Source organism: Eptatretus burgeri, chromosome 15, assembly GCF_056783735.1.
Source record: "Eptatretus burgeri isolate ZD-2024b chromosome 15, Ebu_testis_v1, whole genome shotgun sequence".
NCBI classification, from domain to species: domain Eukaryota; kingdom Metazoa; phylum Chordata; class Myxini; order Myxiniformes; family Myxinidae; genus Eptatretus; species Eptatretus burgeri.
In genome coordinates, this window is record NC_140975.1 from 28,824,748 (window position 1) to 28,852,686 (window position 27,939).

Here is a 27,939-nt window from a genome sequence, read left to right on the forward strand (position 1 = left end):
ATTCCACTTGGCTACACTGGGTAGTGGGCTACACTAGGTACTTGGCTAAACTATATTGCCAAAAGTATTGGGATCGTCAGGAAGCATGTAAGTTTTGCTTCAACCATATATTCAATGTATATATATATATATATATATATATATATATTTTTTTTTTTAAGGAGGTTGTGGTTGACCTTTGCCGACAAGCATAGCTCGGACTCTGTCATTAACACTTTGTACCAAATATTTTTCGATATCGGGCACATCATTGCACTATTTCACATTTCAATGTTCTTCTGGCCTGATCTACCAATAATGTTGGCCTGCCTGTGCCATTTCCAATATGGTCATGGTTTAATAAGGACGTTAACCACAGTCGGCTTGAAAGGAGCCAATGTGATGGAAATGTCGGGAATCTGTGGCACCCACCAACCATCTCGCAGAATCTTGATTGTGACCAAGTTTCATTACCTGATGCACACCTTCATGAAGAGCATGCTGCTGTGCATTTTGGGTGGGGGGGGGGGTGGAAATATGCACTGTATGTTGGTTCGGAGGATTCATTTCAAGTTTGGGTGTTCTGTCCCAATACTTTTGGTTATGTAGCAGACAGTGCTTGGCTCGCTGGGTTGCTTATTCATCTTCTTCATGATGGAATATTCTTCAGCAGGATCTCGTACTTGTATGCAAGCATAATGAAACCTTTGACACGGTTTACTTTGTTTGTAGCCGTTTAATTATTTCTGGCTCGAGTACATTTTTCATTAAAGCAGCGACTTGATTAACACCAAGCGACACTAAAATAGTCTGGGCTCGATGTTTTAAGACGTGGGATTTACTGTTACTTTTTCTGATCAAATTGTAATTGATGTGCAGCAACAGAAACGTGAAAGTGTTTCCAAAGTGTATACGGTGTACCGTCGGCCTATTTTCACCAAAATAAGTTCATTTCCCAACGGCAATCAAAGTTCGTTGCAAAGTTGAGAATTGAGTTTGTTGCTTTCATAAAAGGTACTCTGTTTTCTGAATTTATTTTTACAAACTTAACACTATGTAAAGCTGCATGTTTTGATATCTTTCTGAGATATGTAATAGCTAAAGTCCACATGTTAACCAGATTTTGGCATTTTGTTGATTACTGCAGCATTGCATATTCTTCGTCATCCCCAGATCGCTGACTCATTATGAGGCCTGTGCTTGATAGCCAGGATTGCCTCTGTAAGTCTTGAGTGAATCTCTTAAATCGCCATTTTTGTACTTAAAGCCGTAAAATATGGATCAGCGCTGTGCCTCTGAGCTTCTGCACCTTGACTCGGTGGGAGCCGGGATCATTTGTGCTCTGATCCGCGCGCTTCATTCCCACAACCATGTTTCGACCGAAAAGAAACACGTCATTCATGATATCTCACAAAATTGCAAATCCAAAGATACATCTGCATCAGGTGTTTTCTCTTTGGTTTCACAAGGTTGGCTGGTCTTGTCTGCATTCCCCTTGTAGAGGTGGATCTTATATCAGCAGTGTGGGGGTGGGAGGGGGGGCGGAGTGAGAAGAGGAGGGGGAATACTTTTTGGGCCACACCATATTTTGGATGGAGATGCAAGTCTGGCTGTCCTGTCTGCATTTGGTCGTCGGCGTTAAATATGTAACATTAAATAGATCTAGCCGTTTTGTGCCGGTACGTCACTTAATTTCTGGCCTCAAGTTTGAATCGGATATGCAAGTTAATTTGCTTTTGCTCAGTCATATGCTCATAGTTCCTTTGTCTGATGGTTGATAGTTTATTGTTTAAGGCATTTCACCACATGCTTCAGCTTTTTGGAAATGCCCCTATACTCTATCTTACATATGTGAATTATTGTTTCTTTTGACTTATCCTCATACAGAGTATAGAAAATAAATGGCTCATCATCATTATAAAATAGATGTGTAGAAATGAAGTGAATGCTGAGAGAGACATTTATACAATGAAGTTAAATAATTTGATCGAGTAAGTTAATGGGGCTGTGCATTTTGCATGTGTGCGATCCGCTAAGTACCCTGTTCCCATAGTTTAAGTTTCCCTGTCTATTGTGCAAGATTAATGGTGGGAAATGTGGAGGAATAAAATATATGGCTGGTATGCCCGAATCGCAGGTCAAGGTGCTGAGCACGAGTTGGTGTTCAGGGTTCAGAAAGGCCTTTGTGCAAATATGGCCATGTGTGTAAATTGCAGCCATTAAGTTCCAACTGGTCTTGTCTTTGATGACATTGTTTAGGCTGCTTTCTCCAGCCATGTTTCTTGTTTGTACAAGGTTTGGCTATCATTGGTGTCATGTTAAAAACACTTTGGCATGTTTTATTTCCTTCCTTTTTTTTTCTTTATGGTGTAAACAGTGGCCCAGGGATGGGGGGGGTGGAAGGGTGGTTAAATAACAGCTCGGTACTTGCAGAGTACACAACAGGTTTAAGCATAAGCTTAACTGTTGACAAGTGGCATAAAGCCGAGCTTATATTTGAACCAGTCTGAAAATAAGAACCATACAATATTCCTTTTTGTCAACACAAAGAAAACCTCAAATAATAGCATCAAGAAGTGCGATCCATTTCCTCCCTGCTTTGCCTTCTCGGTTGTCATCAAGATGTCGAATCATGTACAAAATGCCACAAACAATTGACCAACAAAAAGCCAATAAATAAAACAAATAATCGGACCTTAAAAAAAGCATCCTGTGGATGATGTGCTCACAGTCGTCCAAGATATGCCAAACAATATATGAATAAAAATACATTGTTATAGATTTCTTCTTAATTGTATGTTGAACGAGAAGGGCACTCGGGAGAGCGCAGATCTCCGCCGCGCAATGCCTGAAACAAGAGAACACATCAGGCCAAATAGATTTATCGTTTTTAGCCCCATCTCTCATTGGTGAAGAATCACTTAAAAAATTAAATATACCCCGGATCCAGATCCAGATTCGGATCTTCTCCAAAATTGAATCAATTCTTCCTTTTTCACATACCCAACCTGTCCATCAGGTATCGTACGAATCCGTCCACAACTTTTTGAGATATCGTGCTATATATCGGTTTAGCCCGATCTCTCAATGGTGAAGAATTCGAGTCGTCGGATCCGAATTCGGATCTTCACCAAAATTTAATCACTTCGTCCTTGTCACACACCCAACCTGCCCACCAAATTTTTTTCAGAATCAGTCCACAACTTTTTGAGATATCCTGCACACAAACAAACAAACAAACAGGGGTGAAAACATAATCTCCTTCCACCTTTGGTGGTGGAGGTAAAAATCTAAAATAAAATCCTTGGAATCTTTGACTCTTGTGAGCATATTTCATTCTTAGCAAGTTTTGAACATCCCTCATAAATAAGTAAATAACTGGGCACGTAACAAAACCTTCAACACTTTGACGTGAAGTAAATTTGGTTTAGGGAATGAAACATCAAAAAAAAATTCTATCTTCATATCAGTTCCAGAATTTTGTGAACTGCTGTGCTTTGTCTAAAGATTTCCATTGTGGTCAAGTGACAGTCTCTAAAGCTCTTGTGAACTTAACCAGCCAGCACAGTGTTTTTTTTTAATGAGAGAATCGTGGCGGAATTGGGACATTCACAAGCACGTCACTTCACTTGATGCTGTATGCTTCCCATGACCTTTGAACCATGCTCAAGTCTTTGACTGTGTAATGTCTCTTTCAGTTCATGAAACGACAGGTTGTTCACCTAATGGCCCATCTTCTGCAGACACAAAAGATGCTGAGGCCATTCCTGGTTCAGCTGGTCTTTGCTCTTGGCTTCCTATAGATCCCAATGTGTGCCGTGTTCCACCTTCATGTTGCTTCGTTGATTCACAATTTGAAGAATGCCATTTATATAGGCTGGCAAGACCAGGTTTTTGTGATTGGTCCAGGGAGCTGATAGAAGATGGTCGATCTTGCACTGTGTTTGGCTTGGAGCAATATGGAAACCCAGACAAGCGACCAATCATTTCACCTTTGAAGAGTCCCGATCCTGAGCAACCATCTTCTGTCTTTCCTGAAGAATTGGGTTGGAGATGTATATGGGCCAAAGGAATTGATGAGTGCTCTGAAATAACATGTGCCAAAGGATATCCAAGTGGGTCAGTGCTTGAGTGTGCCAAAGTGTGGCCAAAGGGATACCCGAGTGGGTCAGGATGCAGCAATCCCAGTGACTCGTGGCAAAACTGGTTGAGCTTGTGTCGCGGTGGCTCAGTACGAACCTGAATGGGCCCCAAAGCATCGAGCTGTTGCACACGAGCTTGCTCACCATGGTCGATGTGTTTTAGTCCATCAGATGGCAAAGCACAACTGGGCTCACCCTGTAGCTGGCGAAACAGGACAGGCCTTCTGTGGAGAGCCTCAAGTCTACTCTCAGGGGGGTCATCGTCTGCAGTTGGCATCTGCTGTACAAACTCGAGAAGTGAGCATGTTTTGAGGCCCAGTGCTAAGATGTTCTTTCCAATGAAGACTGCAGAGACATTTGCTCTGATGTACAGGATGAGGGTGATGGCTCTAATAAACACGGCCACAATGTTGATTGCAATAAGGCTGAGTGCTGGGTAAAGTGTTGTGCTGCGGTCCAAAAGTGAACCAAGTTCACTTAGTGATACGCAGGGCAGCACCAGGAGCAAGATGTAGCAGTAGAAGAATGTCAAGTTCTCAGCCCAAAGTGGTGGGAGTCCAGTATCCTGAGTTACGATTGCGGTAATTATTCCTCCCGTGGCTTGGCTGACTGCTGCTGCATTTGCTGTGTCTTTAACCTCAGTTTGCTGCTCCCAAATGGCTGCTTGCACATCCAAAATATCCAGAATGTCAAGGGCCACTATAAACACATGGCTTCGGATGTCCTCTTTCTTCTGCAGTAGCAAAAGTCCATGTGCATATTCTGTTAGAGTCAGCGTACGCTCTGATCGAAGATCAGCTATGCCCAGAGGCCTGTCGTGCCGATGACCACTTCTTGCAAAGCTCTCAATCCCTTTGGATCCCGAGAGATCTTCAGATAAAGCTTTGTCACTGGTGGGACTTTCACATGAATGGTCGTTGCCTTCATCAGCTTCTTCATCTTTAATTGAGGCCACTGTGTCGGTGGGTGCCAGTTGCCGAAGGCAGTCGAGCCGATCGGCAGCGATGAGGAGGACGTAAAGACCTGGCACACAAATTGAGAGTGAAAGTGTGAATAGCTTCCGTGCTAGGGTTGAGTCATTTCCATTGTTTCGATAGTTTTGGCAGACAAAGTAGAGCTTGATTTCGAGTACAAACACATAAAGGAACCATTGGATTGAGGAGTATGCTCGTCGCGTTGTTGTCGCCTCATCACTGACGCACACAGCCACATACCTAGGATAACGGTGAAAGATAAGGACAGTGAATGTCATGGCAAGGTCATCATGAAATAATTTATCTGAAAAAAAAAACAAAAGATGATGTTTATAATTATTGTTGAATTTGAACTTGGTTTTTACACCTCTCCTCTTTTCCATATCGGATAGCTGTATGGCTTAATTGAGATAATTGGTTGCTAATTGCAAATTTATTCTTGCATATGTTGTTGGACTGTTTTATCTGCATCTTAAAAGGCTGGATGAATCATATTTCATTATTTAAAATTAAATAGTAGGCCATGTATGACCTCAACAGGGCAAATTCCTCGAATATTACATATTTGGTTCCCTGTTTAATACTGGAGCTGTTAACTTGATTTCGCCTTAAAGTACCCCTGCAAACAATGTGGTTTCTTTATGGAAGACTTGTAGATATTCATAAATATGGAGCTTTATTTATAGGGACCTGAGGAGAAAGGGTAGTGATAGACATATCAAAGCTAATACCACGGCCATCACAGAACCCTGGCACTTTGCACCTGAGCACGAGCAGAAAGCAGAAGTCGCCCACCATGATGAGGATGGAGATGCCCAGACGCTGGCCTTGCGGTTTCTGTGCCACCAGGAATGTGTCAGTGAGTGCTTGACTAGCCAGCACCATGGCAAGAGCCAGGCACCCGTGGCACCGCTTCCCCGGCGTCTGCGGCATTGGATCTGAAGATGGCTGAGTGCCCCGTCCTTTAGAATCGCTCCTGCTGCCGCTCTTTCTTCTTTATTTTCTGTTTGGCTCCACGATTTGTGCAGGTCAAAGTTGCTAAGAGCGGGTTGAAATATCTTTCAGACAGCAAGCTTTGCACGTGGTGTTCTTAACTGTTGGATCAGTTTAATCAACGCGAGAGATAGAATTCACACGGGAACATTGTAATTTGCTATGGTGAAAGAAAACTTTTTTGTTTCTCAGCCTGCTGTTCCATTACTCATGTGTCCTCTGCGTGAAACCATTGACATTTGTGTCCGTGCACGCACTGCTCAAACACGCCGCACTCAGGGATTCCACTGAATGTGTGCACTCGAAATATGTCTACCTTACAAATGTCCAAAGCTGCCTGTCTGTTGCTTGTCCAACTTTTTTATTTATTTTTGGACCTTACTACTTCTTTACTTACACACCTGCTTCCCTACCCTGCCATCTGATGCCCTCGATCTCCTGCTCAGTCACGCTCTCATGGAAAGCCTGGAGTGTCACCGCAGATGGAGGAACTAATGGTGTCCAGAGCAGATGAATGTGGCAGCCTCTTCTCATGAGCAATCCTTCTCGATGCTGCCTCGGGCTCCCTGAGCGGCGCCCACGATAGATATTCAGGCTCAGGGCCGGCCACCCGCATCGCCTTTTTCTGCAGCTCTGTATAATCCCCACAGCTCGCCTGCCATCCTGGAGCTGCGGGGGCGAGGGTGGAAATGCATCGAGAAAGCAAAGCATTAGAATGGTTCAAGCTAAAGGGACTCGGCCCTTGCACGGCTGTGGTTTGACCTTTCTGCCTTTTCTTTTTGTGACCGAAGTTAGGAAATGCATAAAGCGACGCACATTGTTTTCTCCAATTGGGAGTGATTGTGTTGGAGATTGGCGGAGAGTTTTGGTTGCATGTCGAGAACAAAGTGTGGCAATCGTTTAGCACGGTACGGAAAAGAAAGTTGTCCCACAAAAGAAGATGTGCCAAGATGGGTTCAGGACAGAATTATTACACGATACTATTTGAAATGAGTACTGCACTTTCTAACGTTAATAACCGATGAGAAAAAGGATGGGGACGGAGGATTTAAATATCGTGAAGAAGTGTAGAGATGAAAAGAACTGTGGGAAGGGTTAAGCAATCATCATACCCAATCCAATTTTCAGATTATATTTACTCTACGGCTGTTGTCTTGAGTCGACATGTCCTGCAAATGAAAAAACAACTCGTTTTTTTAAAAAAATACATGTATATGCATAATGCATTCCATTATTACCACTGCCATGGAGCCAGCCACGTGGTGATGAATCTTTTTTGGAAATAAGCAAGTTTGGGAAAAAAATTTTTTTTGTTTATGTTCTTGTTTTTCATGCTTTATTCCAGTTTGAAGATTGATTCCAAGTATAAGGCGGAGGTTGGAGGATTGATTGCTGAGTGGAGCGTATTGAATTGAGCTCTAGGCCGGTTGGGGAGAGATGTCTGGCTGAGAGAATGAATGGACAAAACACAGCTTTAATCACGAGTGTGCGCATCTGTCTCGAGGCGAATTCTGTAGTTCCGGGAGTTGTTCAATTTTGCGTCTGTGCATAGTTATTGAAGTGGCGATCACTCCAATGGGACCAGGTGTTTATGACTTCACAAACATGGTGGTATTTTGACCCTTCCTCCTCACCCATGCCTTACCTTTCTCTTCCATATACTCCAAATCGAGTGGCTCTCCCCATCCCTCACCTTACTCCCATATCCTTCCAAACCTCTTTCTTTCTTTGCTCGATTTAGCCCCTCCCCCTTTGCATATATTATATAAAAAAGTGGCGTCCTCTCTTTAATTAGCCTCTGAGTTGTCAAGCATGAATTTGAATCACTGCATGCAAGGCATCAATGCGTGTGCTGTCCCTCGGATGAACGTTAAACTGGGCACCCCATCTGCCAGCATTAGTCACTAGATATTAAAGATACCACGGTGTCCTTCGCTAAGAGTCAGCGAGCTATCGCTGAAACCCTGGCCAAATACCAAACACCTGCTCTGACCTTCAAGGAACGGGCACTGCATCAATGGCACAGCTCTGCCCCCAGCAAATATGCTACCCGCAGCCATGTGCTGCATACGACAGAAGAAGATGAAGGAAGTGGACCCTATTTACCACATTGTGCCATCAGCTTTACGATTGTGTGTGTGTGTGTGTGTGTGTGTGTGTGTGTGTGTGTGTGTGTGTGTGTGTGTGTGTGTGTGTGTGTGTGTGTGTGTGTGTGTCGGGTTTGTTGTTGAACAGCAGGGTGTGTGGTGGAATCATTTGTTGCACCAGATTCTTGCTCCATCTGTTTTCAGACCCACTTGCGAGACCATTTGGTTAGCCATTCCTTATCTGAGCACAAAAAAAGAACCAAGAAACAAACGGCAACCGATGCTAACTGTGCCGCCAGCATTGTTTGTGCCATTTTGTTTCCGGGGCCTTGCCGGAGCAGTACTGCTGCTAATCCAAACAGTTAATGTCATTGCTTTGGTGTATGAGGACATTTATTTTACACCAGGACACACGCAGAGTGCTGACCCACTGAACATCATGCATCTAAGTAGTTTGCGTAACACATAGGTCGACAACATGCGGTTCAGGAGTCGCACGTGGCTCTTTAAGGACTTTTGCTGGGCTCCCGACACGAATTTTAATTGTGAAGTTAAAAAAAACAAAACCTCCATGAACATCCTGCAGAAAACATGTATTGCATTATAGACCAGTGTGTTTGTGTGCCGTTATTGAAATCGGGTTTTCATAAGTATGGTGTCACATTATTTGATGTACAGTATAGTGCGGCGCTTAAAATATTGCGGTTTGCTTTTTTTCACCAAATTTGAAAAATGGCTTTTTTTGTTATTTTGGCTCCTGACCTTTTGGCTTGACCTCACTTTGGCACTGTGAGGGAGACATTACAACAACTGGAGTCAATTAATCGCTGCTGTTTTTAAAGGGTGGCAATGGCTCAATGAGAGAATTGTATAAAGCTGTCAAGCAGGAGAAATGGTGCAATTATAACTGATAGAAATTTAAGGCATTGATGTCTCGTTCCTTAACTCGTCTGTGGTATTCTTCAATACATTATTTGAAGTTGTTGCCCTCTTGTACAGCCTACCCCCCCTCCCCGCCCCAACCCCCATTCCCACCTTCCAACTCAGAATGGGTTGGCAGGATAGCTGAGAGGTATGCACACTAAACTTCAAGCTGTGTAGCCTGGGTTTGAATCCCTGCCCAGATAGAAACTGTCATCCTGGTTTTTCACAAGCATGATTCATCAACGCATGCCGGATGGACATTAAACTGGCGTCCCCTCTGCCAGCATCAGTCGGTGGAAATTAAAGATCTCACGGTGTCCTTCGTGAAGAGTCGGCAAGCAATCGCCGGCACCATCAACAAATTACAAATTCCTGCTCTCGGCGACAGGGGCCACTTCATCACCGGCCTCGTCATGCCTCCAGCAAATACTGCTTCCAGCAGCCATGTACTGCATATGAAAGGTTATGGACCACCCTGAGGATTCTCTAAAATGAAAAAAAAACAGTCACCCTGCCTCCCTTCCCCCCTTCACCTTGCTTCACATCATACAGCTGGAGGCCAATCTGTTCATAGAGGGAATGTGAAATTGGTATCCATCCATTCATCCATTGGAACCAAACTCTGTACAGAGCGTCCGTGCTGCCGAAGCAGTTTCCTTGGCTATTGGACACAATCCTGGACGGGTCACCACTCCGACACAGGATACCAGCAAGCCGGCACTCATTTTGCCGACCTCGGAAGGATGACAGGCAGAGTCAACCCCACCTGGTATTAATTCAACGACTGAGTGGGATTTGAACTCAGGATCTGAGGATCCCAAGCCCACCACCCGAACCATTAAGCCAACACCAGGCACAGAGCACGATGATCTTGCAATATTACAGCTTTAGTCGATGTTTGAAGTGTGTGTCAGTTGATGTGTGTCATACGTAATTCCTTGATGCAAGCTCAATCTGGACACTTAATGTATAAACACTTTCAATGAAAGCATACTATGAATGGTGATTGCGGACCACACGATTGGAGCATCGGGACACTCACGACAAGTTGTGAACGTTTTTTTGGTGAACAAGCAATCCTGGAGAGGTCGCCACGCCACCACGGAACCTGGGAATGGCGGAATTTGATTTAAATAGTTGGGACGACCCCCAAAAAAAAAACAAAAAAACATTACATTGGTGAGGTTCAGAATGCAGTTGCGAATACAAAACGGCAAATGAAAATCGATTGACCAGAATCAATTGCCAGATAATTTTTTGAAATATTACAGGACATTTTAAATGGCAAAATACAGATGAGCTTGGCATGCAAGCGGTGTTTTAAAAGCTTGTTGCCAAGCCAGGAGAAAAAGGTGTTCATGACTATTGTACGAGACCTTCTGTGCGATCGTCGATCCAGAAGAGTTTCTCACACGCCCGATGGGATTGAGGTTTCACTCCATCGCAGAGAATGCCACACAATATGCCTTCCATCATTCATCTTTGCATTTGCTGGACCTGACTGCTTGGCTGCATCATTTCTAAGGGCATGGCTATGCCGCTGATGCATTCTCACCCTCAGATGAGGGCAGGAATGTAGAATTTGGCCAGAGCAGTGTTACACAATAGCCTACTCTTTTCCAGAGGCAGCATTGGACCTTTGACATCCACAAGGGAATGCTCGCAGAGCAGCCGGCTTAACGTCCCCTCACAACAGATTGCACACCGATCGATAGGATACCCTGCGTGCGAAGCACCGGATTGAGAGTTTATTGTAATGCCATAGAGATTATTTTGTTTTGCAAGAAAAGGTTATTTATGCAAAATTATTGTCCGTTTTTTTTTGGGAGGGGAGGGGTTGGGGGAGTGAGAGGGGCTAGGTGGAGGGGATACTAAGTGCAACAAAAGAGATGGAGAAATGATGTTCCAAGGGATGGTGGGAGGATGATGCAGACACAGAAAGAAGGTATGGTAATATATATTTTTTCGAAAGTGTCTTTGCTCAGAAGGGAACTTGTATATTATTGGGGAATATATAAGACGAGGATATGAGGAGGTAATCTGAAGGCATTAAAATCTCATTAGGGTCACAGCATCACGAAGTAAGAAGAGCTTTGACTGGAACACCAAACATTCTTCCCAGACCATCAACATTTGAGTTTAATTACCATAGCTTTAAAATAACTGTTTGTTATCTTGCCAAAACGAAGTTTTTGCAAGATATGTTATAGGCAGCTTGTGTTTTTATTTTATTTTATTTTTATTTATTTATTTTTGTTTGTTTGTCTGTAATCACGTATCGATCACTCTGCAGAGCACAGTTATCATTGGAAATTTTTGTAACTTCGCATATCAGAGGCCTATAGAGGTCCCTTTCAGCGCATAAAATTTTCAAGGTCAAGGTCAAAGGTCAAGGTCACTTTGTCGCAAATCAGGGGAGTCGACGAAACCCTTATTTTTTGAGTAATTTTGATCGGATCGTCTTCAAACTTCATGGGAATATAGTTCATGGTCTGGCGCTCAGCTGGTTAATTTTTGGTGGCGATCGGCCTTGACCTTCATGGTTTGCGCTGGAGGTCGAAAGTTTTTGACCCCAAGGTCAAATTTTGAAATCTTAGGTACCATATCGTGTAATACCTCAAATTGAACACCTCGATGAGTGCTTTCTAGATATGTCAAGCTTGAGACATTATGACGTCATTTGGTGACGTTATGAGGCAAACGCATATTTTTCATGGTTACTCTGTAGAACGATTCTCATCGGAATCTCTCGTCGGCAGATATTCCTCAAGGAGTCGCTCCTGGTGGATAGCAGCTCTGTTCACCTCAGTGTGACCTTAAAGAAGTCACACGTGGTCACCTTTTGGCAAGATGGTTTTTATTTGTTTGTTTTTAAAATTAATTTGAGTGCATCGTCGAAGTGTCTATCCCTTTTGAGAAAAAAGGTTAGCGCAACCACTTTTTGTCCTACTTTACACTCTCGCTTGAGCTAAGATTTATTCATACGTCCCACAGCACCAGCCTCCTTTGACTGTGATGTGGCGATTGAAAGTTTTGTGATGGTCCAGCTTTACAGGACGGATGAATGGTCGACTGGGTGAGGCAAAGGGACATGTCCCTCAAACTGTGTGAAAATGTAAATCGTAATCGCCACCCAGTTGTGCATCTTCTTTATGATTACTTTAAGCAGTTTTGAGGGTCGTTTCTGGTGCTGTGTGACGTGATGTCTGTGGATATGTGTGAGGGTCATGCCAACATCCAATGACCCTTTGTTGGGATTTTTGCATACGCTTAATGAAACGTGCTGCAGACCTTTGTTCTGTGTTGTTTTTATTAATGGAGTCGTGTCATATTATTAGGGTGGTTATTAACATTAATTATTCTTGTTATGTTATGAGTTATCGATGGGAAAACAAAAGGTGCCTTTCTTTGTCGTTTTTATTGGACACTTGGAAATTGGCCTGTGCAGTTTTCCCCTGTTGTGCAGTCTTCTTTATGGTGCCATCAAATGTCTTATAGCATGCTATCAAATTTGTTAGTATATTGAGGGGTGTGCTTGCTGGAGGGTCAACTGTGCATACCTTGTCCTGATTCGTTATAATACAACCGGAACACGAGCTGTGGTCCTTCACTGTTCAGGTCGGCTCTTCACTCGGCACAAATAAATACATCGCGCTGACTTTGCAGTATTACCTGTCGCCGAACGACGTCTGATTCTGACCGGCACGGATGCGTGCATGTCGATGGGACGTACGTCAGGACAAACTCCGCACGCCGCACACGAGTCCGTCCGTATATGGCCATTGCACGTTGGCACCATATCCGAGCCCCATTTTCGAATTGAGCGCACAAATGTACTCTAAAAAATCGAATTTCAAATCTCCACGAGCCACGGACTCATCCCCATGCTTTGTATCCGTAAAAAGTGCACAAATATACTCTGCCAATATGTTGTCAACTTCCCCTCTCCTTCCACTTATGGGACCGATCTAAAGATTACCAAGCAACTGCACGCTGCACAGTTAATAAAGGCTCCACAAACCAGCTTGCGAACCCAAACGCGGCAGATCCATGCAAGCTCACATTGGGAATATGTTAAGACCTCCTCGGTCCATATTCATCAAGTTTGCAAATAGGAGGGTCTAGATAGATGGTTTCTTTCCTGCAAGAAGGAAGTGAAGTATGTGGTATGTCCTGGAGTATTGATAGGCTGTATTTTACATGTTATAAAGTGGTATTATGAGTGGATGCCATTGATGATGTGATTGGTTTGGTTGAAGTGATGAATGTTGGGGTTGAGGATTCAGATGCTGTGAGGGGTCTTCGTGATAGGTATCTTAGTGATGGGTGATTTATATTGGGTGGGTAGACGGGTGTTAAGGGAGAGTGGTTTGGGTTACGTGAGGGGTGTTGGGGTGGCTGGTTTTAATGATGTCAGGGGTGTTGGAGAGAGTGGTTCGGGTAATGTGAGCCGTGATGGGGTGGGTTGTTTTAGAGATGAGGGGTTTTGTAGCGGGTGGATGATTCTCATCCGACTAGAAAGGGAATCAGAGTAAATTCAAAACATACATAACGTGGTCATTTATTACCAACACCGATAGTGTCCCGTTAACCAACATCCCTTACCTTATTTCATGATACTTTGGTGTCAGTCAGTCCAGGTCAAGCTATGGCCGACTTTCCTCCTCAATATGAGCTTCCATCATCAGCATGTGTTCGGCCGAAGTGGAGTCCCGGCTGGTGGCGTGCTGTTCCAGTCCCGTGTTATTGCGTAAAACGCTCCGTTGTGCTCCCAGCTGTGCTGGTAAATAGCTCTGATTGCACCTCGTCCCGTTCAATTGTCCGAATCGAAGCACCGCTTGATTTGTTTTGCTGTAATATTTCTGCACCGTCTGGTCTAAATGGGATGCTTACCATAGGGTTGCTGTCGGTTAACGCAGCAACAACCCTTTCCTTTTTGTTACCCTTGCTGTTGCAGCTCGAAGCCCCCTTGCACCGTTACCACTGTGGCCGTGCTCCGCCTCCTCATCGAGGCTATGCCGACCAATCGAGCATATTGTCCCTGCAACGGATATCTCTCTCTCTCTCTCTCTCGCTCTCTCGCTCTCTCTCTCCCTCCCTCCCATAGATGGGCCCACCTGACTCCAAGACCGTCAGGGTGCAGTCTTGTGCCCACGAAAAGCATGCGCTTTGCTCCAGCGAAAATGGCTTTGAGCCGCATTTTTCATTCACAACTTGTGGTTCACTGGGAGCACGTGGCGTGGGTCTTGGAATATGAGAACGAAAGGAATAATTATGAATGTGGAATTCATGATGGAGTACATGAGCAAGGGATGCGTCTCAGTTGTATGTATATGCTGAGGACGTGTCCAACTCTCCATGCACTCTTCCCGGGGCTTTGACAGATTTTCAACTCAAGCGTATACCCTTCCTGCTTCTCCCACAATCTTCCATATGCTATTCCGCTTTAATTAGTTCTGTTTTCTTTTCCACAAAGACATTTTTATCTATTTTTTATTTTGCTCTACTTTTTCGGGTTATGAACTTGAAGGTTAGAATGCCGTCTGTCACTGGTTCCTTCCTCCAAAGCAGAGGCATCCCATGACTAAATGGATTTTTTTTTGTATGCCACGTCAAGGCTCGTGCAAGAGCTAACACACAGAACATACAACAAGAGAGGAGACGAGAGGGGCGGGAGAGGGAAAAACAAAATAGTGGGGAACAGAGACAATAGGAGATCGGTGGAAGGGAGGGAAATGGAGAGGGGTAAAGAAGATGGTACTACAGGGACTTTCAGGAAGGAAAACGGGGAATTTGAAGGAGGTGAGTTTGGGGTGGATTAACGGGGGTGGTAGAGATCATGGTTTTGGATGGGGGGAGATATGAGATGGTGGTGAACAGCTGTTTTGAAGACCTGGAGGGAGGAGTGGGATTGAAGAGAGTGTGGGAGTTTGTTCCAGATGTGGGGAAAAAAAGAGGAATGAAAGAGTGAAGGTCTGCAGTGATTCTTGATTTTGGCAGTTTCACCAGAAAGGGTTTTTTTGGTGGACCTTGAGTGCCCTGCCAAAATATAGGGGATCAGATCACAGGCAGAGCAAAATCAAGAATCACTGCTGATCTTCACTCTTTCATTCCTCTTTTTTCCCCACATCTGGAACAAACTCCCACACTCTCTTCAATCCCACTCCTCCCTCCAGGTCTTCAAAACAGCTGTTCACCACCATCTCATATCTCCCCCCCATCCAAAACCATGATCTCTACCACCCCCGTTAATCCACCCCAAACTCACCTTCAAATTCCCCGTTTTCCTTCCTGAAAGTCCCTGTAGTACCATCTTGTTTACCCCTCCCCATTTCCCTCCCTTCCACAGATCTCCTATTGTCTCTGTTCCCCACTATTTTGTGTTTCCCTCTCCTGCTCCTCTCGTCTACTCTCTTGTTGCATGTTCTGTGTGTTTGCTCTTACACGAGCCTCGACGTGGCATACAAAAGGCTGGAGAGGAGACGGTAGAAGACAGAATGATCACTGACCTGCCCCTGGTGAGAGGGTGAGAGACACAGAGATTCAGCTACATCGCGGGAGATACCAATGATCCTAAAAGCCTTTGTTTCCACAGTGTGGGGTCGAACTAGGTTTGAGGCAGGAGCACCACTCCAGAGGGGAGAGCAGTACTCCATCAGACTGAGGATGAAAGCTTTGTAAGTGGTTAGAAGCTCAGGTGTGCCAAGGAAGTACTTTGCACAACGGTGGATGCCCAGTTGGCGACTGGCTTTGGAGGCCAGCTTGGAAATGTGCCTTTACCAGGAAAGATGGTGGCAGATAGTGAGGCCCAAAAGCTTGTATGAAAGGACTTCTTCAAGGGGATTGTTGAGAAAGTAGATAGGAGGGGTGGGGGGGGGGGTTGTTCCAGCTGGACCTTTCAGAGAGATAGTGGGAGTGTGAGATTTGTCAGGATTGAAAGAGATGCTCCACGTGTTGGATCAGCTTGTAATTTTATCCAGGTCTGCAGAGAGTGAAGAGGGTGTTGCCTGCCGATTAGAGGGATGAAAGATGATACGGCAGAGGGTGGAGTCATGAGCAAAGAGTTAAAAGAGGATTTTCCACAGAGCCGGAGAGATCATTGATGAAAACCAGAAAAAGCACAGGGCCTGGAATACTGCCTTGAGGAACTCCAGTCTTGACAGGAAGAGGAGAGGAGAGAATTTCATTAAGAGCCATGCATTCACTGCAACAGGAGAGGAAGTCCACGAGCCATGACTGGAGATTGCCTTTGATACTCATAAGATGAGAGTTTGGTTAGCAGGGCGGGATGCCAGACCATATTGAAAGCTCGCAATATGTCTCGGCAGATGGCTCAGATCTCATGTCTGGCATTTAGGATCATTTTTCTACTTAGCCCTGGAGACGGGGTTGTGTGCGTGCGTGCGTGCGTGCACGCATATTGTTGGTTGTTATCTCCAAATGCGGGTTTCAGAAAGGGGAACGGAGCCCACCCACGTCTCGAATTATTCACCTTCATGTGTGAGTGTGTGCATATATATGTAATTTTGTGTGCCTGCAAGTTTTTGTTGTTGTTGACTGCTATCTCCACCCGTGGGTGGTTTTAGGAGATGGAACGGAGCCACGTCCCAAAGAATCCACCTCCGCTAGCGCGTGTGTGTATCATAGGTGTGCATATAATATGTATGATATGTCATGTATAATATGTGTCTGATCACATATCAATATGTGTATGTAATCTGTATGATGTACACTGATAAATGTCAGTGTCAGTGTGTCAGTGTTTGTGTCTCCTCCATAACTCCAAAACCATGAAACCAAGCAGCTTGAAACTTTGCATGCATATTAACAATACTCCAAGGTAGTGCCGGACTGAAAATTTGGTGTTTGGGTTAATTAAAAGAACCCCTTTGAAGATAATTAACGGCCTTATTTAATTATATCCTTTATTCGGCGCATCCTCGGTCACCGATCTCTCTCTCCATGGTTGAAATATTGAAAGCTCCATATTGAAAGCTCGCAATATGTCTCGGCAGATGGCTCAGATCTCATGTCTGGCATTTAGGATCATTTTTCTACTTAGCCCTGGAGACGGGGTTGTGTGCGTGCGTGCGTGCGTGCACGCATATTGTTGGTTGTTATCTCCAAATGCGGGTTTCAGAAAGGGGAACGGAGCCCACCCACGTCTCGAATTATTCACCTTCATGTGTGAGTGTGTGCATATATATGTAATTTTGTGTGCCTGCAAGTTTTTGTTGTTGTTGTTGACTGCTATCTCCACCCGTGGGTGGTTTTAGGAGATGGAACGGAGACCTGCCACGTCCCAAAGAATCCACCTCCGCTAGCGCGTGTGTGTATCATAGGTGTGCATATAATATGTATGATATGTCATGTATAATATGTGTCTGATCACATATCAATATGTGTATGTAATCTGTATGATGTACACTGATAAATGTCAGTGTCAGTGTGTCAGTGTTTGTGTCTCCTCCATAACTCCAAAACCATGAAACCAAGCAGCTTGAAACTTTGCATGCTTATTAACAATACTCCAAGGTAGTGCCGGACTGAAAATTTGGTGTTTGGGTTAATTAAAAGAACCCCTTTTCAGATAATTAACGGCCTTATTTAATTATATCCTTTATTCGGCGCATCCTCGGTCACCGATCTCTCTCTCCATGGTGTGTTATGGTGTATCCGAGGTAACCTCGCTGGGGTCTGAAGCCACCATGTTTTTTGGCCTGCTCAACCAGGCGGTGGCTGCCTCGCTGAAAATGTGAAATTTTATTTTCCATGACATTTTCCCTTTTTGTACAATCTTCCATTATACGACCAATCACTTTGGCATAGATAAATACAAATATAAAATAAATGTTTCGCTTTTAAATGTTTCTTCAACCGTTTCACGGAGTGTGAGTGCTTGGTGAAGCCACTTGGTGTGTGTTCTTCAAGTTTCAATGGCAATACCATGATTCTATACCGGAGGTGGGAAGGCAAAACATATTGTGTGATCACAATGAGTAAAAAACTTTTCAGTTCTGATATAATGAATTGCAACACCACGGTAGGAAAGCCGAGAAGTACGCATGCTCGCTCTGTGTAGCCTGGTTTTGAATTGCTATCCAGCTGTAAACTGTCATCCCAGTGTTTCACAGGCAGGGTGATTCATCAATGTGTGTGTCGTCTCTCGGGTGGACGAGAAACTTGGCGCCACGTCTGCCTGAATCCCTCGCCCCTCTCCCTCCCAACCCTAGCCCTAACCCCTCTCTCCAACTCCTCTCCCTCTTCCCCAACACACTGACCTCTCTCTCTCTCTCTCTCTCTCTCTCTCTCTCTCTCTCTCTCTCTCTCTCTCTCTCTCTCTCTCTCTCTCTCTCTCTCTCTCTCTCTCTCTCTCTAGCCAACCACTCCCTCCCCCATTCCTCTTCCCTCCCTCTCTCTCCAGCACTCTATCTCTCTCTTCCAACCCTCTCCCTTGTCGTCCACCCCCACCCCTCTGTCGAGGGGACTAGCATGTATGAATCTGACTTGGATTGAGCTGACTGGTGGGGTGCAAATGTCGCTGCATGTACGAGCATGCATGCATGTAGGCAGATGTTTGCCAGGAAGATAGCGTGGGTTTTAAATGCCCCCGCCCCAGGTCTCAAGGTGTGTGTGTGTGTGTGTGTGTGTGTGTGTGTGTGTGTGTGTGTGTGTGTGTGTGTGTGTGTGTGTGTGTGTGTGTGTGTGTGTGTGTGTGTGTGTGTGTGTGTGTGTGTGTGTGTGTGTGTGTGTGTAAGTTCAAGTTCAAGTTGCTGTTGTTGCTTGCTTATCCACACATGTGGTAGTTAGGTTTCAGATGAAACAGAGAGCTTCTTTGTCTTGAGGTATCAACCTCCATGTGTGTGTGTCGTTGATTGGTACCTACATATGTGGGTTTCAGAATGTGGAAAGGAGTCCTCTCAGGATGGGTCAAACGATCCACCATCATTTTGGTTATGTGTCACGTTTCATGGATCAAGCTGTGTAGTTTTCTGTTCTCAGTTTTGTGCTGAGAGCTTTCTTCAGGATCATCACTGAGCCCCAGACAGCTTCCAACTGTAGTTCGTTTATAGTTATATTCCCAGGGATGGTTTTTAATATCTCTGTGAGGTTCTTCATCATCATTCCTGCAGCTCCAACTATCACTGGTACAACTTTGGCATTCTTCAGCTTCCAGGATATTTTCACTTCATTCTGGAGGTCTTGGTATATGGTAATTTTCTTGATTTCTGCATCATTTAGTCCAAATCACTGGTATGAGCTCCTCACTTAGCAATGCCGCCTTCTCTGTTTTGTACCAAAGTATGATATCTGGTTGCAATGCTTTGTTTTCGATGTTCATGCTCGATGGGATCATTAGGTCGTGCGTGAACGGTACTTCCATGTTTCCAGTGATTGCTTTAGATTCATGTTCCCACAAATTTTCTGGAACTGGGATATCAAAGTTTTTGCAGATGTCCCAGTGGATTACTTCACAAACTCTGTTGTGTCATTGTGTGTACAGCTGTTCTGACATGAGTTTTTTTATTTTTATTTTTTGTGTGTGTGTTCGGTCTTTAAGCATCATATATCATTCTCTTTGCTAACGCCACCTATAACGCCAGCTTCACCTTTTTTTTTTTTTCCTCCCCTCCCACCCTCCTCTCTCTCTCTCTCTCTCTCTCTCTCTCTCTCTCTCTCTCTCTCTCTCTCTCTCTCTCTCTCTCTCTCTCTCTCTCTCTCTCTCTCTCTCTCTCTCTCTCTCTCTCTCTCTCTCTCTCTCTCTCTCTCTCTCTCTCTCTCTCTCTCTCTCTCTCTCTCTCTCTCTCTCTCTCTCTCTCTCTCTCTCTCTCTCTCTCTCTCTCTCTCTCTCTCTCTCTCTCTCTCTCTCTCTCTCTCTCTCTCTCTCTCTCTCTCTCTCTCTCTCTCTCTCTCTCTCTCTCTCTCTCTCTCTCTCTCTCCTTCCTCACAGTGTATAGCAACGTTTGGTGAGGCGTCGCTCTCCCCACCTCCCCCACACCCTTCCATCCTCTCCCCTCCCTTCCCTCCATCCTCTCCTCTCTCTCCGTCCTCTCCCCTCCCTTCCCTCCATCCTCTCTCCCTCCCCTGCCTCCTTTCTCTTCTCTCCCCTCCCTCCCCTCCCCTCTCCCTCCCTCCCCTTAATATCCCATTCAGTGAAGTGACTCCCCAAAAAAACTCCTTTCTGGAGGATGTCTCCCAATATGAGACCTCCCAGGTCTTGAAGTATCCATCTTCGTGTGTGTGTGTGTGTGTGTGTGTGTGTGTGTGTGTGTGTGTGTGTGTGTGTGTGTGTGTGTGTGTGTGTGTGTGTGTGCGCGCGCGCGCGCGCACGAGCACGTGAAAGTTGCTGTTGTTGGCTGCTATCTCCACACATTGTTGGATTTCAGGAGATGGAACGGAGACATACCAGCCCTCAAAGTATCCACTTCCGTCATGCATCTGCGCGTGCACAAGCTTTTGTGTCCAGGCCATCACTTTTTTTTAACCATTTGAGCTTTTGTCATCAAATTTTCCACAAAGCCTTATTATGAGAATATGGAGAAGACAAAATAATAATTTGATCAATAGATTAAAGGTCAATGTCACATAAAATCATCAATTTTCATTCAATTTACCTGAAATTTTAAGAATTTGCCTCTTGGGGCACTGAATTGGTTCACCATTAAAAAGCTATAGGCTGATTGTTTTATTTTTATATCAAAAGGTCAAAGAGCAAGGTTGAGTAAAATCGTTAATTTTCATCCGATTGAACTGAAATTTTAAGAATGTGCATATTGGATGACTGAATCGGTTCACCAATCAAAGCTAGAGACCGATTGTTTTATTTTTTATCAAAAGGTCATTTATCAACGTTGCATAAAATTGTCCATATCCATCCGATTAACTTGAAATTAGAACAGGGTTTGCATATTGTGTCACTGAATTGGTTCACCAATGAAATGCCTGAAGCTGATTGTTTTGAGGTCAAAGGGTCAAAGGGCAAGGTCAAAATCATCAATTTCCATGTGGTTGACTTGAAATTTGGGCAGGGTTTGCATATTGGGTCACTGAAGCTTATTGCTTTTGAGGTCAAAAAGGTCAAGGTCACCTGAAATCAATTTTTTTTTTGTTGCTTTTAAAAAAAACAGCTCTTTTCATCATGTTTAGCATACAGAAGAAGAAGTCCAGATACAAAGCGGATGTGGACAGGTTCTGCATTTTCAGATGCTTTGCAGTTTATTTTTGAATTTCTCATCATAACTTACTGTCTATTTATTATAAAAAATTTTGGTTTCCAAAAAAACAGAAATAAATTATTGATGCATGATCATTTGGTACTTCTGCCGTTTGACATGGTGTGAATATCTGTTGTGTTTCTTGTCGTTTTATCCAATTTTATTTTGCCGTGGACAAAAGGTTGCATACGTGGTAAAGTAATTTAAGGTGATTGGTGGTTTGTCGGGTTTGCATTTTGGAAAGTCGATTTCCCATCATTCAGAGGTTCTGATCAGCAATCAATTGAATCATGTCTTATTTGTAGAATTGATTTTATAAACCAGCTATGATATATATATATATATATATATATATATATATATATATATATATATATATATATATATATATATATACATATATATACATATATATTGGATGACCACAAATATGCCTTGAAACCATGGGTCTTGCAGAAGCATTTAATAAACATGGGGTTTCGATTTTCAACCATGCACAACGAGCGATGAATTAATGAACATACAGTACTGTATAACAAAATGTGGCGTCCGCAGTGCCTCCACTGTTATGATGATCAAAGCAAAGTTAGTTTTCAGTCTGCAGTCTTGAGATACTCAGTAACTTGTCCATGTCTTTTTCAAATATAACTTTGGTCCCAGATCATCATTTCATGTGCAGAATGTAGCTGCCGGTTGTATCATTCCTGAAAGCGCAGCTGTGCCACTGGTGCAGTGCTCCCTTGTGGGTTAGGGCAGGAATTCGTTTCCGGAACCTGCTGGAGTTCATTGGTGGTTTTCAGGGTACCATCGATAACTTGCCTACTCTTATTGAAGGACACAGTGCGATCTTTAACGTCCACCGACTAATGCTGGCAGATGGGGCACCCAGTTTTATAGTCCACATGAAGGATGAAGCACACATCGATGCGTATCCCTGCCTGCAAAACACCAGGGTGACAGGTTTTTAAATTTTTTTATACATAGTTGAGGCTTGTGGAAGGAAGAGCCAGTACAGTGAACGGATCAGGATGGAACAAACAAAAACGAGACACAAAACACACGTGCATGGGGTGGATAAGTTGGACACAGACGGCACATGGAGAAAACAAAATTCAAACAGAAGGAAACTCCAAGGAGAGAAAACTGGAGAATTTCGAATGAGGATGGATTTGGTTGGGGTTAATGAGGGTCAAAAAGATCATGATTTTGGATTGGGGATGATCAGAGATGGTGGGGGACAGCTGTCTTGAAGACTGAGAGGGAAGCATGAGATTGAAGAGGATGTGGAAGTTAATTCCATAATTCAGGAAAAAAGAGGATCAAATTAGTGGAGGTGAGCAGTGATCCTGGATGTAGGTAGTTTCACCAGGAGGTTAATGGTGGACCATGTGAGTCCTGCAGAAAGCTGGGGGTGGGGAGGGTTGGTGGGGGTGGGGAGGCCAAAGTATGGAAAGTGCAGAGGATGCAAAACCAGAAAGGAGGCAGTAGAAGTCAGAGACACCACCGACCTGTCGACAATTGCAAAGTAATAAACCTACACGTTTATAATTTATCGGGATTCACACCCAACCTAGACAGCTCAGAGATGAATATGCATACCTGAAGGCTATCCTTTCCACCTGGTCCCATATTCATCTTTATTTACTTTTACTTTTTAGCGCACTGATGATATCACCACTTAAACAGGTGACATTGGATACAGAAGGTTATTACTCTCAAATGGTCATCGTTTATTCCAGATAAGTACAGAAATACTGATTTATACCGAGAAGAAATTGATGAAATGCTGAATTGGGTCAGTTCTTTTAATGTTGTGCATACTCTCCCTCCACCCCCTCCCCACCCCACCCCCTCCCACAACCTTGTATGAGCATTTTTCTTAATAATGAGTGCACAGTAATGTTAAGTTTATCATCCATGGCTTGTTTAACCTCGTTCGTCTCACCTGAATGGGACAGGCTGTTTGTCATTGACCGATTGTGTGAGTGAATCCGCCTCCAGATCTACGTTAATATAGATCATTCATTCTCAGATGCAGTATACTGTCATGTATACAGTATACATCCTGGCGACACCGCAGGTTTTTATTACCTCTGCCACCAAAGATGGATGGAGGGTATGTTTTCACCCCTCTCCATCTGTTGGGTCGCTGAAATAGGTGAACCTTATTGTCAATAATTCTGGATGTTTGTTTGGATGTTTGTTCGTTTGTCATCAGCATAATTGGTAGTAAACGTGGGCGGATTTTGACCAAACTCGGGTGATAGGTACATCTTATGACCTCGTGCTTTGGAAATTGTGATGGTTGCTAGGGACGCTTTGGTTCCCTAGCAACAAATGAAAAACCTTCAAAATCAGTACCGTTCACGCGAAATCAATTCCAAAAGTCATTATCCCACGTAGGGTTATGAAATTTGGCACGAATGAACTACAGGTGATGCTCTATCAAATATATTCCGGTTTTTGTGATATATGGAATACTTTACCCGCAGCACCCCCTACAATTAGGTTATGCGCGAAAATTGGCAAAAATTGAAGGCCCCCGAGCGACCAGTTGAGTGCATCGATACGAATGAAACTTTGCAGGTTCATGGTACTCAATGAGTACTACAACTTTGCCTCAGGACATATTGACAGATTTTGCTTAGGTCAGGGGTCAAAGGTCAATTAGTGCAAAAATCGATAATATGCGAGAGCTGGAGGTGCCTTCGCGCCAAATGCTACTCCTCCTAGGGTTATGGTCGGACGGTCATGAAAATTCACACTAATCATCTGGAATACATTGTGCACAAACGATCGAGCCGGATTTTCGATTTAGATCTTTGTTCACCCACATCACCCCCTCGAACTTTGGGGATTTCCGATTTCAAACCGCATTTTCGGTACTTTTCATTCAAATGGATACCGAGTAGTTATCAGTGGATGGAACTGGATGAGATTTGATCTGCATAATCTTAAGGTGATTCCCTATCCGCTATATGACATCCATTTTGCTCTATATCTTATAGTTTCCATGCTCGGCGACCCATCGCCACCTCCCGGCTTGTCTTTCTGTTTGTCTGTCTGTTTTTGAGCACGATATCTGAGTTGTGGACAGACTTGGACGAAACTTGGTGGACAGGTTGTGTGTGCAACAAGGACAAATCGATTCATTTTTTTGTGAAGATCTGAATCTGGATCCAGATACGAGAATTTTGTTTTAATTTTTAAGTGATTCTTCACAATTGAGAAAGAGGGCCAAAAACTATGTATAGCATGATATTTCAAAAAGTTGTGGACGATTTATGACAAAACTTGGTGGATGAGGTGGGGGAGGTGACAAGAACAAGCCAATGAGATTTTGGTTTTCCAGATTCAGATCTGGCTGATCAGTGAGATACAAAATGAAACGTAAACTGTTCAGCATGGCACAGAGATATCAACAAGTTACTTGAGCCAAGTCTCAAGTAAGTCTCAAGTCACCGGAGTATTACTTCAACTTGTGTCAAGTCCCACATTTACTTATAAACCTTGGAGTACAAGCTATCAAGGAATTAAGACACAGGGCTTCATTTATTGCAATGTATATTCTGAAAAGCTGTTTAACTTAAGTTTTTATTTGTCAACGTCATACGGTGGACATTTTTGATTTCTGCCTTGCAAAAATATATTAACGTTAAATTTATTTTAACTAAAAATGAAGAGGAAACAAAGATTTATATGTATCTGTGGGAAAAATTACATGCCCAGACCAGGAATCAAACCCACGTCCTCTGGAAAACAATACCAGTGCTCTACCATCAGAGCTATCTGTGCAACCCACAGGCTGGACCCGCAACTCTCCCACTTATCGACCCTCTCACGGACAGGTCCTTGCTGCTCCTATGGTTGGCTTCTAGTGCCCTGGAAGCAGCAGGGAAAGAGTGGCATCTGTATGTGGGAGAATTGCATGTCCAGCCTGTGGCTCACCCAGATAGCTCAGATGGCAGAGCACTGGTACGGTTTTCTCGAGGACTCGGGTTCGATTACTGGTCCGGGCATGTAATTTTTCCCACAGATACATTAAATTTATTTTTCATATATAGTGTACCTACTTGAACATATGCACACGAGACTAGTCAATAACCTCAGTTTGTTTAAATAGTTTGCACGTAGAACCAAAGCATTCAACCAAATATTATTTACGTTAAAATGAAACGTGAAATCAGGAAGGAATTGGGAATTGGTCGGGACACTGGGGAAAATGAAGCGAGAACCAATTAACTTCAGTTGCTCTCTTAACATAAACCAGACTTTTTTTCTTTTTCTTTTTTCTTTTAAAAAGACAAGTCGTGATATAATTTACAATTATTGATATAATCCATGTCGAGTGACATTTAAATCATCACAAAAAACATCTTATCAGGTCGGAACTTGCAAGCGATTACCAATCAGAGGCTATGTTTCACTGATGTGACACAAATATTCACGACATGGTTTGAACTGGAACGACACTCGGTGGAGCACACAACTCCGCCAGGCTGAACAGTTAACAATTTGTACCCCACTGATAGGCCAGATTTGCATCCGTCCCTTAACCAAAATCGAATCAGCTTGTTCTTGTCACAACATTGTGCTTCCCACGTTGATAAGACACGATGTACTCTGTGCTGCCTGGAGAGGGGACACCCCTTAACCTCAGTGGAGAATGGTATGCGACCTGGCGGCCATAAGCTATGGCTCTCTGCACATCCAAAAGTACAAGGTATATAATCCACATTGACCGAACTGTACATGCCTATGACTGAAAATCATTTACCATTTATTTTAAACCCCGTTTAAATTCGATATATATTTGATTATTTTCTGAACATTGTCAACAAGTCATTATAAACTCAAGTCGCACGCAAGTTGCATGAAAGTCTTGTGTAAATCGCATTTAAGTTGCAAACAAGTCCCAAGATACCAAGTACCAAGTCCGAGTCTCAAGTCAATGTGGCATGGCGGAGGTGTGCGCTCTACCGAGTGCCGTTCTCTTTCGATAATTAAATTGGAGCAAAGAAAGTTATATGTTATTTATCCATAACCAGTGGAGGATGCAAAAGGTTTGTGTGGCGTCCACAGCAATACAAACTTGTGTGTTCGAGATAACTTTCACAGCATTTCTCTCAGGCCTTGCAGTGTACCTGATCAGAACACGTGCTCGACTCGCATGTCTGGGTGGCCTGAGTTACATTTCGAGCTGGCTCGTCGAGCCCGTGGTGCGAGGTGCGCTGTAAGACCTACGCGCTCGACAAGCATGCCCTGCTGGCCTTGAGCATAGTTCAACAAAGTTGTCTCATTTAGCAATAGCATATTTATGTCTAATTTAACCGTATGTTGATTTTGCACTTTGAATGTGGATTGTGTCCAAGTTAGCTGTCCTCCTTCCTGGGAGCGTGGTTTTTTTTCTCTACTTTGAACTACAGTAATCTATTTCATTCATTCTAAGGCGTTTCAAAGATTACCTCTCTCTCTCTCTCTCTCTCTCTCTCTCTCTCTCTCTCTCTCTCTCTCTCTCTCTCTCTCTCTCTCTCTCTCTCTCTCTCTCTCTCTCTCTCTCACTCTCACTCTCACTCTCACTCTCACTCTCACTCTCACTCTCACTCTCACTCTCACTCTCACTCTCACTCTCACTCTCACTCTCACTCTCACTCTCACTCTCACACTCACTCACTCACTCACTCACTCACTCACACACGTATTTTTGCACAGCAATGAAATAAGATTATACATTTCACATTTAAAATACACATACTGAATTATATATAATATTGTTACGGTCATCATCCGTCTGAATGACTCCAGAGGGACGGTGAGTCTTTAAAGACCATGATTGCCACTCGTCCTGGAAACTTCCTGCTTCCACGTCCACAGCCGTGTTACCATTGCAGGAAAAGTTTCTGGTCCGACCAAGGTATCGTGCCAGCATTCACGTAACAGATCTTAATCGATTGGTGAAGCAGGACCAAGTTTCATGCTGTGTTCTTATCTGGAGCCCATAATCTTTTCATTAACCAATCACCAGTTGCCATACGCTGCTGTCATGACACGAAAATGCGTTTTAACCATGTATTTCAACTTTTACATATACTGTATTTACAGGAGCAATTCATTGGGAATATTTGTACGAGCAAAAACATACCCTCTTATCTCCTACACGTGCAGCACAGCCCTCGGATTCCTACACAGTCAACTTACCACCGTGCAATAGGCCGTCTTCATGCATCTGTTCAAGAAGTCAGATAGAATGAGTGAGATGGTGTGTAAGTGACAAACTCCCTCACACCTTGTGGCAGCCCTGGAGAGTTGACGCATCCTCCCAGGCCTGAACCCACCCTGGCTCCTCTCAGATCGTGGCTCTCATGCGCGTCATGCCAGCCCCGATCAGTGTCACACCAGTCCCGATCGGAGTCACACTAGTCAAGATCAGTATCACTCCAGCTCGGTCGTTGCTTCAGCGGACTCGAGGCAGACTCCTTGGCTGAACTCTCAGGTTCCCAAAGAACTGCTCCCAGAGAACTGCTTTCAAAGTTCCTCGAACCCATGCTTTTATGACCCTCAAAAAGCATGGGCTTTGTCCTTATTGGTTGGTACCTTCGGGTGTCCGAAGTCATTCCACTTTTTG

The 27,939-nt window shown here is 43.9% G+C and overlaps 2 protein-coding genes across 4 annotated transcripts in view; one reads left to right on the top strand and one right to left on the bottom strand.

The window, feature by feature from the left end:
• MRPL11 (mitochondrial ribosomal protein L11) overlaps positions 1–27,939 on the top strand; it is a 158,920-nt gene that overhangs the window by 70,897 nt on the left and 60,084 nt on the right. The gene's annotated exons all lie outside the window — the stretch shown is intronic.
• LOC147011812 (uncharacterized) lies at positions 518–27,926 on the bottom strand. Of its 3 annotated transcripts, none has more exons than XM_085857112.1 (3): positions 27,601–27,926; positions 5,859–6,757; positions 518–5,335 (listed from the first exon to the last, which is right to left on the bottom strand). In XM_085857112.1, the coding sequence occupies exons 2-3, from the start codon at positions 6,026–6,028 to the stop codon at positions 3,679–3,681; spliced, it is 1,827 nt and encodes a 608-aa protein (XP_085713238.1). In that variant the 5' UTR covers positions 6,029–6,757; positions 27,601–27,926; the 3' UTR covers positions 518–3,678. The 3 variants fall into 3 exon arrangements, with proteins under 3 accessions (XP_085713238.1, XP_085713237.1, XP_085713236.1); XM_085857111.1 differs by having other exon boundaries at positions 27,513–27,926; XM_085857110.1 differs by lacking the exon at positions 27,601–27,926 and adding an exon at positions 13,705–14,197.

What these genes read in the sequence shown, in the direction of transcription:
- LOC147011812 (XM_085857112.1), bottom strand. Translation starts at nt 6,028, where the DNA reads ATGCCGCAGACGCCGGGGAAGCGGTGCCACGGGTGCCTGGCTCTTGCC. An exon ending in TGCTTTCTGCTCGTGCTCAG is followed by an intron (nt 5,336 to 5,858) that starts GTGCAAAGTGCC and finishes CCGTTATCCTAG; the next exon opens with GTATGTGGCTGTGTGCGTCA.